Genomic DNA, 12843 nt, shown 5'->3' with positions numbered 1-12843 from the left:
TGGCGTGGCCGTTCCTGTTTGAGGTGTTAAGGGCTAAAGGTTTTTTGGAGCGTTGGATCTCTTGGATTGCGATTTTTCTTACTACTCGCAACTCGAGAGTTTTGGTGAATGGCTGCGCGGGCGACAAATTCATGCATGCCAAAGGGCTTAGGCAAGGGGACTCGATCTCCCCCTTGCTATTTGTTATTGCCATGGACGTACTAACGGCTATCATAAGCAAGGCGCATGAGGCCAGAGTGCTGAGTACCATCAATGGATGTAGCCCTATGCAGCGCCTGTCCCTGTACGCGGATGATGTGGTGCTCTTCATAAAGCCCACTTGGCCAGATCTCATGTTCGTTAAGGAAATTCTCACCATATTCGGAGTGGCATCAGGGCTCAAAGTAAACTATGCCAAATCAGCGGCGATCATGATCAGAGCTAAAAGTGAGGATGAGGAGCTTGTCAAGTCTGCACTGCCATGGAAGATCGACACCTTCCCGTGCAAATATCTAGGGCTCCAGCTAAGCATAAAACAGCTCAAAAGATTCGAGTGGCGGCCCATTGTTGATACCGCACTTCACATATTGCGAGGATGGCAAAGAGGCCTGGTGACAAGGCCTGGGAGGCTCATACTTGTTAACCAAGTTATGAGGGAGCGTGCTACACATCACCTCATGATCGCGGAGGCACCAAAATGGGCTCTGAAAAGAGTGGACAAAGGTTGTAGGGCTTTTTTTCTGGGCCGGGACTGAGGCGGTGAATGGGTGCAAATGTGTTGTCTCATGGACTAAGGTGTGCAGGCCAAAGCACATGGGAGGTCTTGGAGTCATTGACCTGTCTAAACACGGCATCGCATTAAGAATGAGATGGGAATGGCTCCGACGCACGAATGAGTCTAGGCCTTGGCAAGGCCTCAATTTGACCGCGGACAAAAATGTGGATCAAGCCTTTGGGAGCCTAGTTAAATGGAAAGTTGGCTCGGGAGACAAGACCTTGTTTTGGAAAGATCGATGGATACATGGTGCAACAATCAGAGAGATTGCCCCATTGGTGGTGGCAAAGGTGCGGACACAAGTAGCTAACAGGAGACTCGTGCGGGATGCGATGTACATGCATACATGGATGGACAACCTTGTAGGAAGTCTTTGCAATGAGGGCCTCACCCAGTTCATTGGGCTTTGGCAGATCCTCATGGAGGTCCAGCTGGATGATCAGATTGAGGACCGTCCTATCTGGGCTTGGAATGCATCGGGCGTATACACTGCATCTTCGGTGTATAAGATGTTGTGTGAGGGAGGAACTAGATTCCACTCCTTTGGGGCCATATGGAAGTGTTGGGCACCTCTTGCATACAAGATTTTCATGTGGTTCGCTGTGCAATACCGACTGTGGACATCAGACAGGAGAACCACGCACGGATTGCAAGACCAAACCTCAAAATGCTACATGTGTGACCAAGAGGAGGACACGGTTGATCATATATTGCTGCAATGCGTCTTCTCGCGGCAAGTGTGGTTCCGTTGCATCGACATGATGGGTTTGACGGTAGATCTATGCCCTACTAACAACTCTAGTCTGGTGCAATGGTGGACGGAAGGTAGAAAATGGATAGATAAGCAATCCCAGAAAGGTTTTGACACTTTCTTAATGCTAATTTGCTGGACGTTATGGAAGCAAAGGAATGCGAGGGTGTTCGGCAACGGAATGGTCAAGAACGAATTGGATACGGTGGACATGATCTTCGATGATCTCAGGACCTGGGCAAAAGCAGGAGCGTTTGGAGGACAACCAGTCATAGAGTAGTCGAGTAGACCTAGGGAGTGGTGTGGAGGGTTGGTTAGGGTCGGCTTGTGACACCTAACTAGCACATGTATAATCTCTTGTACATATATTTCTCCCTTCTATAAAGCTAAGGTACGCCATTGGCGTACTCTCGAAAAAAAAGCTACATGCTTTTTTCTTAGGGGTAGCTTAGTTACATGCAATAGATAAAGGGAAACACTTGTATATGGCGCGCCGGCCAAAACTTCGGCCGGTCGCGTCCACAGGCGCAGCATCCCACGATTCAGATGACGACACGTAAGTACAGCGGACTCACACGTGAATTAAATCTGGTGCCTTATCTTCTTCCTCCTTCGTTCTACTCAGTCTGTTTCTTCTACCTCTAGCGCCATGGCTCTGCTCCTTCCCAGTCTTCCCCACGTAGCTCGAGACCTCACAAGCTCTCTCACCGGCGACGACGTGCTTGCGTGTGAGAAAGCGTCGACGGCGGGGACGTCTACTTCTGACGGCGAGTTGCAACCAAACGGAGACGGCGTTTTTGCTGCCTCCAGTTTCCCCTTTGTTTTTTGCTGCCTGTGCACACACTGCCTCATGATGACGCAGTAGTCGCCATGGATATGCCCATACAGAGCTTCGTTTTTCTGTTATGAAGTGCTGCAACCGGCCGTGGGAGATGCTACATCCCGTGGCGAGGGATGTTAGAACTGATAATTATTTTTGCTGGAACCAAATACTAGATTTGTCGCTATTTTTCATTTGCTGGAACCAGTGTTTTGTTTTGCTACTACCGGCACCTTCATTTGCTACAAAACCGGCGACGACATTTTTCTGCTACACAGGTTCGTGAAGATCATGCAACCTCAACGATGGGCGTCAACATTTTTTTTGCTGCAAACCATGAAGATTTTTGCTACAACCGGCAACAAGGTTTGTTACCACCATGCGCAGCGGCCGGCCGACATTTGTTTTTGATTTTGCTACAACCATATCAATTGTTTGTTGGAACCGGCAACCAAGGAAGCTACATCCGGTAAACAGTACTACTACAACGGCGACGGCGAGCGGCAGCTGCAAGCTTTTTTTGTTGGGACTGATACATTTTTTTGCTACAAGCGGCCGATTTTTTTGCTACTATCGGCACCCCGAGGGAGAGTACTTTTTTTTGTGAGGGCATCGACGGAGGTGCTCCGACCGGTGACCGTCGCTACTAGAAGCTGCGGCCGCCTTCCCCGGAGCTGCGACCGTCGCTACAAGGAGCTGCAACCCATGGGTGAAAGCTTGCTGTATACTCCCTCCGTTCCAAATTACTCGTCGTGGTTTTAGTTCAAATTTGAACTAAAACCATGACAAGTAATTTAGAACAGAGGGAGTACATGGATCTGACGAGAAACATGAGAGACGACGGTAGCGACCGGCGGCGACCACGGCATCCAGCAGCATGGGATGGCGGAGGATAGGAGGCCTAGATGAGGGGGTAGTCGCCGCCGGCCGGGAGGACGTCCAGGCAGAAGGGGGCAGCACTCACGCTACGCGCGGCGAGGAAGAAGAAGATGAGAAAGTCAACACATGCAGGATCGGATGGTTGAATCTCGCTGCATCGGGCGGCTGGGGCTGGACCGGCCCAACAGTTGGGCCGGCGCAGATCACTGCCCATAGATAAAACGGCTTGATCTCGTCCACCAGAACTAGAACAAGTGTTGATTACAAAATAAGAGACTAACGGGCGTGATAATAAACTTCAAATCGCAGCGTACAATGCGTTGTGTTGCAAACATCAACGAGCGTAAAACATCTCTATCCCTCCGAATCTGATTCTGAATCACCATCATATAACCATTCATTTGTATACCGGACACTCTCCTTTGTCAACCAAGGCATCATCTCAAGGAACTGTTTCTTATCGTAGTTATTAGATATCTTCAGAAAGCGGAGTCTCGGCGTGGACACGCTCGTGTGCATTTTCTCGCCTGGTCCTGCATCCCAGTCATCATCGATATCGGTGCGGCAGTCGTCGATGGTGAGGCGCTCCAGCGAGGGCGATACGAACGCGTCTCCATAGAGGTCGCAACGCTGGAGATTGAGGCGCAGTAGCGCCGGGCAGCAGGAGAAGTCGAGTTGGCCGTCGACGAGGCGGACGGTGTCGAGGTGGATCGTCGTCAGGTGCGGCGAGGCGAATGGGAGGGGGCGCCGCCGCTTCCAGAGCACGTCTTGCTGCTGACGGAAGCGAGCCGTGAGGGAGCGGGCGCGGCCAACCGAGAGTGCGTGCGTGACCCACAGGTCGACCTCGGGGTTGACCTCCCAGCGGTCCGAGGGACGCGGATTTTTCGAACAGCTGCACCGGGGCTGCGCTATCGTAGCGGTCGAAGCGACACGCTTTCTCTCGAGATGCCCACCGCAGGATAGCGATTTAGTGCACGTACTACCGTGTCAGACTTCTGTCACGGTTCCTATCGTCGTAGGGTAACAGCTCCACCGCATTCTCTGTATTTTTTTATCTCTACCCGACCCCTTGCATACCGACGCGGCCCGTGAGCACGGCTGATTTTTCTCCCCTATACAGCGCACTGCTCGGTCTCCTAAGTCTTCGCTGTAATGGATTGGGTGCAAGGAGGCGAGTCAATGGCGCCGGCGCTCGCCGCACCGGGAATCTCCCCGGCGGCCGACTGCAGGTATGTATCAAGACTGGATACTGGTGTACTAATTGCAACGCTCGTCCGGGATGCGTTATAGTCGATTTCTTAAGATTCCCCAAGCGAGTTTCTGAATCCCCTCTCCTTCTTTGTTGCTGAGCCGGAGCACAGATCCAACCAAGCCGCCGGCGACCCGTCCTCCGCAGTCAGGCCGATCGATGGAGGGTTGTCGGGGTCGGATCTATCGTGGCGTCCAGCCATCCAGGATATCGCGCGAGTCCCAGACGAAACGTCATTCTCCAAGTAAGTTTATCCATCTTTAGTGCGCCCGATCCATAAAATCGCAGTATTTGAGCTCGTGTATGTCCTCCTAAACTTTTGATCTCAAATTTTCAGTGCGCACATAGGGCTAGTAACGCCTCCGGCCACACTGAAGGGCGCGAATGCATGCACCTACAGCTCATATTTTAATCCAGATGTACGTGATGATGATTCTGGAAACGTTATAGTTGTGCCTGGATGGAAGAAACGGTAAACACATCCGCCTACACAGATACACCATTTATTCAGGTCTGGGTGATTCGCATGTCACAGCGTTGAAAAAACATAAGTTGTCATCGATATTTCCGATAATCGAGCTTATTTTCATATCAGGTAGTCTGTTAATGATAGTCTTTCAAAATCAAATAATAATGTTCGGATGTTGCCTGGTCGTAGTCGCGATAATACTACCATTCCACAACATTAAACAATTTAAATATGTATTTTTAGCTGGGATATTATGATTTTGTCGTAATGATAACAGATTGCTTACATTATAATCAGGAATGTTGGGGCTAATGGCCCTGACACGAGGACACCTCCGTCCACAAAGACGGCCATCGAGCGACGTCTGCTCGAAATGAATGATCGTAGAGGCAGTGAAATCTTCGAACCAGTGGTCGGAACCGACTTCGACTCATGTCAAGAAGCATATGATTTCTACAATTTGTATTCGTGGGAGCACGGATTCGGCATTCGGTGTGGCAGAAGCAGAGTTAACACAAACAAATACAAGTTGATGCACGAACTTGTTTGTCAATGCGCGGTATGTAATAACTCCGTGGTAATTCTTTTCCCATTAAGATTCTGTTCTCTACTATATTTCCATGTGTGTCTGACCCGCTTTCACGTGTCGTGGAATAATTATACAGGGCAAGAATGACAAAGAAAACCCGTCATCATGCAAGATCGATTGCAAGGCCATGGTGAGATTGCTGCGTACCAAGGATCATGGATGGTACGTCAGTATGTTTGTCAAGGAGCACAACCATCGTTTGTCGGTTGGATACGATGCAAAACTCTAGTGGAATTCACACGATTTCATAGACCCCGTTTCATTTGACTTCATCAAGAATCTTCGAAGCAATAATGTCAGTGTTGGCAAGGTTTATAACATTTTGTGTGGAGCAGAATGGATTTCCCCGGCTGCCCGGCGCTGGATTTCCCCGGCGGCCCGCCCGTCCCGGCGACTCCTCTTTCACCAGCCATTCCTGCCTCCCGCAAGGATTTGGCTTCAGTTCATGCTCTGCCTTCCTTGGATCCCCCTCCCCCGACGCCTAGCATGCTCCTGGAGGTACGAGTGGGGGCGCAGAAAGACCTTTGTCACGGGCCGCCTCCCCCCGTGTCCGATAGTGTCTGAACTTTTCTCTAGCTGAACAGTACCCTATGCTATGAAGTAGGCATATCACGGGCGACGGGTACTACTAACCCACCCGATGTAACCGTGGCCTGGCCATCTTACGGTAAAGGCTGACGCATATTTCGATGTATATGGACGACCCGGATAAGAGGGCCGGGGTGCAGCTGTTCTATTTTATATTTTCGGCGGTCCGAGTAGGGGTAGAAGAACTCGCACCTGCAGTAGTCGGGCTTGTACTCGCAGTAGTTGCAATCGCGTAGTTTCTTCAGGTTGGCGTCGATCTCGAACGACCGCAGCGGCGGCGCGGAGGCAGCGTCTCGGCCCATTAGGAGGCTGTTGACGAAGACGCAGAAGGCGTCTCCCTCGCCGCGGACGTGGATGGCGGGGGCTGATCTGCAGAGGTGGCGCCAGCGGCGGGAGAGGAGGGATGTATGCACGGCATCGCGCGAGGGCAGGAAGGAGAGCACGTGGCGCAGGAGCTCGTCCGGCAGCGCACCGAACAGGTCGCCGCCGCCGCCACTCATTCTTTCCAGATGGGTGCGGCCTGCGGCGGCTGGGAGAATGGAGTAGGAGATCGACTGATGATCGGGCCTATGTATAGACGGTTTTGCTGACATGCATGACAAACGCTATTAAAATGGAACGGGATATTATCCGGTACGATTGTGTTCCGTTCCGTTGGCGACTAGCGGTACTCAACGAGATTGATTGATTGATTATGCCGGCCTTTTTTTTATCGGTTTCCTACTCCATCCATCCCATAATATAAAAGCATTTTTGATGATTTGTTTGATGAATTAATCTAGCAAGCTAATTACAATTTTTGTTTTTGGACACATTTTTTGCAATCTAATCGTCACTTTTTTTATTCTGCACAAATAGTCTACATGCCGAAAATATCTTTTACCGATGAAAAATACTTTTATAATTTTTTAATACAGTACAATCACATATGTTCATATACGTTCATTCACCCTATCCCTACGAGCAACTCCGAGATACTGAGCCGGCATCATATCTTGAGATTGTCGAAGTCATCACAGACGCCATGTAGTTGACGGAAATGTCTCCTCCTAGTGAACAAACATCCGGAAGCTTGAAATAAATCTAGAAAATTGCAAGCACGAGTACCAAGTATATAACTTGAATCTTGATAGGTTGGTTTCACCATAAAGAACCTAGCCATCTGAGCTACACTCAGTTCACTCCTTCTATGTTATTAGGTTAATAGCATGCTTAAAATATCTCGAGCTAGCCCATGGTACGGCTGGCGAGCAGCCTGAACCGTAGGGCTGCACTTCTCTCTCCTTCCTCACTACCGTAGCGCTGCACCAGACATAGGCCTCGCTGCATCGCACCAGTTACGTTCATGGTGGCCCATCCACATAGTTGTTTCTTGTGCAGCTGCATCGGTGGTGTGATCGGCTTGTTCCGAAGTGGAGGTGGAAGGGGCCATCGCTGGGTAAAATCCCTTTCTAGAAATTTGATAGCGTCCCTCATTGGCGCCACACAACTCCATGGAGATGTGGTGTTTTCATGAGGCGCTCCTACTCTCCTCTTCATATCGCTATTGGAATTATCGTCTTTGCTGAGTGGTCAGAAAACTCGGCAAAGGGCAATTAATACTTGGCAAACACTTTGTCGAGTTTAGCTCTTGGCATAGGGTACTCGGCTTACACTCTTTAGGAAAAGGCCAGTTACCAAATGGAAAAAATATCACATGATACCACCTCTTAGGTGATACCATGATACCATTTCAAAAAATTCAATTTTAAATGTTTCAAAAAATTCTGAAAAAATTATGAATGTTCATGTCACATGGATGTACAATCTCTAAAAATTTCAGATCCAAATTCAAAATATACATTGAGAAACAAAAAGGACAAATCCAGCATCAATAGTGTCAAAAAAGACAAAAATTAAAACGCCACTATTCACATCCATATTTATCTTTTTTATTTCTCAATGTGTATTTAGAATTTGGACCTGTAACTTTTATGGGCCGTACATTCATGTGATGTGAACATCTATAATTATTTTCAGAATTTTTTGAAACATTTAAAATTAAACTTTTTCAAATGATATCATGGGAGCATTTAGAAGGTGGTATCACCTGATACTCTTCCGTTACCAAATTTCGTCTGTCGGGGACTCGACAAACACATTGCCGAGGGCCACATGGATTGACCGACCTCCATCAACTTGCTACTCAGCAAAGTCCAATGCACACGAGGGCTCGACGTGACCTCCCATCTTCATCGAGCTCTTGCGTATGGTTCTCGGCTAACAAAGTCTGTTGTGTACGTTTGCCAAGAGCTGGTACGCGGTGTAGAGTCGACTGCCGTGCCCCCGGCTCTCATTTGCCGACAGTTGTTTCTAGATACTCAGCAAAGCATCTCGTGAGTGACTAGAAAGCAACACATGACATCATTATGATATCGGCTCTTGGCAATGTATTTTGCTAAATTCTGCACTCGGCAAAGCATCTGTTATTAGTTTTTTATAATTACTCAGTAGGCCCTGCAATAAAAATACTCCTCCGTTTCTAAATACAAGTCTTTTTAGATATTTCAACATGAACTACATATGGATGTATATAGACATAATTTAGAGTGTAGATTCACTCATTTTTCTTCATATGTAGCCCATATTGGAATCCCTAAAAAGACTTATATTTAGGAACAGAGGGAGTATATAGCAATTATATCATTGTCCACATATCACAAGCACTACCACATTATGGCTAAAATCACATACATTCCATCAATATCACAAAGCATCATATATGGTCCACATAAGCATTATAACAAGTCACCGCTAGTCACTTAACCCCAATGTGGCCAATTCATTTTACGTAAGATCATATGATAAAAGTCACACCACAGTTAGGACAAAGTGGACAAAGATTATCAAGTTCTTCAGCCCACTTAACCCGATCTGACATGCACTCTTACCTACTTCATGATCCCTTTCTATTTGATCGCATACTTGGAGTAATCATCCTCTGTCTCCTCTCTACTAACCAAACACTTGTTCATGGCATGTCAGCCATGAATCATAGACTCTGTATATCTCACCACATAACACTTCATCTACAAAGAAATATGTACATGATTTCAACAACCAACACAAGCTGAGAAGAACACATGGAACATAAGCATTAATGATTCATATACCCAAAAGAATCACAAGTTCTACTCTGAGTCGACATCACCAGCTACATAACTACATCCCTACATCAACATAAACTATCACTACAAGAAATGAGTCAACTTGTGACCTTCTGTCAGTGACACTGGAAGAATTGGTCGTAAATCTACGACCATTTGAGACCAATTGGTCATAAGCTATTCGGGGGCTCCAAACCCTAAACCATAATGACCATTTTTGTCAAAAAGGTCGTAATTTCATTACACGAAATGGTGGTAAAGCAAACAGCACTGGTCTGCTGCCTTAGTTCTACCTGATCACGACCAATATAGATGGTCATAGCCTTGTAAATTGTGGTGCATTGCTATGACTAGGCGCTACCTCATCAGTTTTGCCTATGTGTCATGTCCATGTGTCAATTTTTGTCCTAGGTTGTGAAGCAGCCTATATTTCTGTCATTCCCAAAATTCCCCAACAAAAATTGGGCATTCTTTACTATCCAAACCATTGCCTCATGACAAAATTCAGTTCCATTTGCCTAGTAAATCTTCCTCGGCAAATTTCCAAAGTTTCTGTTCAACTAGAACCGTTGTGAAAGAAGTACTAGCTAGGCATATTCTAATGAGCTAAATTTTTGACACATCTTCTATATTCCCAAATCATAAATCTCGATAAAATTTGAGCCCCATCTAACGATCCATGTGAGCTCACCATCCAATCTTTGTTTCTGATAATATTTTCAGCTTGTGAAGCAACTATATTTTATGTTAATTTATAATTGCTGAAAATTTACCACGACATGACCCTGCCCATAGAACCTCCCTCCACCAAATTTTAGCTCATTTAATCTAGCTAGCCAATTTCCCTCAACATCTTTCCCAATTTTCTATTCAGTGGAGAGCACTGTGAAGGAAGTACCATTTTCATTTATCCAAACTGTATGCAATTTTTACAGTGCCTTCATATGCCCAAATTATCATCCTCCTCCAAATTGCAGATCAACCCATTCTTTCATTTGAGTCCAGCTTCAAAATTCATATTTCTATCCAGTGTGGTACTTTGCAAAGCAAGTGACACCTAGGCTCCTCTATTTGAGATGCAATTTTTCCAAGACAGTGTCCGTAGTAGATGATCATCCTCGGCCAAAACTCAGGCCCATTGGCAATGTGCATTTTCCCCACCACTAATCAAACACTTGGCTGCTAATTCATGTATGATCTTAGTTCAGTCTCCTCCTGAGATTCTTCTATTGGCTTATTCTTCCTAACACCTAACGGGGGAGTGCCCAACCCACTAGACATGCCTAGGCGGCCCAGAACGCATGGGAACGCCACGGTCATGCGGTGACCACGCGACGGGCATGCGAGTTTACGCGCTCTGGAGTTGGGGCCCTCGACCACCATCCAAACCTTGACGTATCGCCACCAAACCATGTATTTCTGATTAAATAGATACTTATGTACCTAGAAATGATTTTTGAAAAAATAAAGAGCAAACTATAAGGCAGGTGCAGTTCAAATTTGACCCGCTTCCTACTGAATCGACGAAAATTTGTCTTTTTCATGAGAGGTGGACCAAAACTTTGGACACCCAACCATTTGGTCAATTGTGCATTAATGTCCTAGTATTTTAGAAAATTGATTTGGTACAATTTTGCAACAAATATATGGTAGGACCTTCATAAAAAAACTCATTTTGGGCACTCGAAAAATGGAAAATGAAATTTCCGTCCAAAGAAAATGAAAACTTCCTTAGACAACATTGTTTGCCATTCCAAGATGCACCCTTGTGCACATTATTAGATCATTTGAACAAACTATGCCATGAATGTGGCCATAAGATTGATCATTTGGCTTGAAAGCCATAAATCTTCACACATGATAGCTCATTTCTAAGAAGTCATTTTTTTTAAATTTCTGTATTGGTCACATATAATGACACAATGCGAAGGTTTTCCAATTTTTTAATTTTTTTAATTTTTTATGCCCGTTTCAAAATGCGGTCAAAATGGCGGGCATGACCGTTCCTAGCTAGTGGTTGAATCTTGGAATTTTTTTGGTGTATCTCTGATTAAATAGATATGTTTGTACCTACAAATAATTTTTGGAAAAAATCATGAGCAAACTATGAGGCAGTTGCAGTTCAAATTTGACGCGCTTCCTACTGAATCGGTGGAAATTTGTCTTTTTCATGAGAGGTGGATCAAAGCTCTTGACATCTAACCATTTGGTCAATTGTGCATTAAATATGGCCTAGTATTTTATAAAATTGATTTGGTCCAATTTTGCAACAAATATATGGTAGGTCATTCACAAAAAGACTTATTTTGGGCAGTCGAAAAATGGAAAAAGTTCGTTCAAAGAAAATGAAAACTTCCTTAGGCAACATAGTTTTTCATTTCAAGATGCACCCTTATGTAGAATATGAGATCATTTAAACAGACTATGCCATGAATGTGGCCATAAGATTGATCATTTAGCTTGAAAGCCATTGATCTTCATACATGATAGCTCGTTTCTGAGAACAATTTTTTTAAATAATTACTGTATTACACTTTTTTATTTTTCCTGGTAACTCGGTCACATATAATGACACAATGCGAAGGTTTTCCAACTTTTTTATTTTTTTATTTTTTATGCCTGTTTCAAAATGTGGTCAAAACGGCTGGCATGACCGTTCCTAGCTAGTGGTTGAATCATTGAAACTTTTGATGTATCTCTGATTAAAGAGATACTTTGGTACATAAAAAGGATGTTTGGAAAAAAATAAAGAGCAAACTATAGGGCAGTTGTAGTTCAAATTTTACCCGCTTCCAACTGAATCGACAAAAATTTGTCTTTTTCACGAGAGGTGGATCAAAACTTTCGGCGCCCAACCATTTGGTCCATTGTACATTAAATATGGCCTAGTATTTTAGAAAATTGATTTGGTCCAATTTTGCAACAATTATTTGGTAGGTTCTTCACAAAAAAACTCATTTTGGTCACTCAAAAAATGGAAAATAAAATTTCCATGCAAAGAAAATGAAAAACTTTCTTAGCCAACATTGTTTGCCATTCCAAGATGCACAAAAATTGATATCACTTGAACAAAATATGCCATTCCAATATGCACCCCTATGCAAAAAATACAAGCGAAGGAAAAAGAAAAAACACAAGTACATAAGCTTTGTTCTCATTAGTTTAAATGTTTGTGCCATGGATCGATGACATGGCACTCATGCATCAATCCATTCGATTTATCTAAAGAAAAAAAGGAGAAAAAAGAAAAAGAATACCCCACCCGCAGCCCACCTACCCCAAACCCTATCTCCCATCGATCCTCTCTCATCTTCCCCCCGATTCAGATCGACCCCGCCGCCCTATCCCCTCCTACCCCCAGCCGCCCCTCCAGCTCTCTCCCGCCTCGATTCCGGCGAGTTCCACCATCCCTCACCGCCCGATCCGAGCTCCCCTGCCTCCGCTGCTCCCTTTCCGCCAAGAAGATCCACATCTCGCGGCTTCTACTGCTCACACACGTCCCCTCACGTGGCTACTAGGGTTTCGATCGCTGTGTCGCCCCCTTCCCCCCCTCCGATCCCGATCTTCGTCGCGTCCCCCTCCCCTTCCCTTCCACGCC

The 12843-nt window shown here is 45.6% G+C and overlaps 1 protein-coding gene across 1 annotated transcript; it reads left to right on the top strand.

Moving 5' to 3' along the window:
• Positions 1–4277: 4277 nt before the first annotated feature.
• LOC109782625 (uncharacterized) lies at positions 4278–6205 on the top strand. Its single transcript, XM_020341248.4, has 5 exons — positions 4278–4433; positions 4566–4697; positions 4791–4925; positions 5220–5481; positions 5588–6205. Exons 1-5 carry the CDS (start codon positions 4357–4359, stop codon positions 5738–5740), a joined length of 759 nt encoding a protein of 252 aa, XP_020196837.1. The 5' UTR covers positions 4278–4356; the 3' UTR covers positions 5741–6205.
• Positions 6206–12843: the final 6638 nt, after the last annotated feature.

This window comes from Aegilops tauschii, chromosome 5, assembly GCF_002575655.3.
Source record: "Aegilops tauschii subsp. strangulata cultivar AL8/78 chromosome 5, Aet v6.0, whole genome shotgun sequence".
NCBI classification, from domain to species: domain Eukaryota; kingdom Viridiplantae; phylum Streptophyta; class Magnoliopsida; order Poales; family Poaceae; genus Aegilops; species Aegilops tauschii.
Note: the sequence above shows the minus strand (reverse complement) of the source record. Positions and strands in the feature narration are given on the sequence as shown.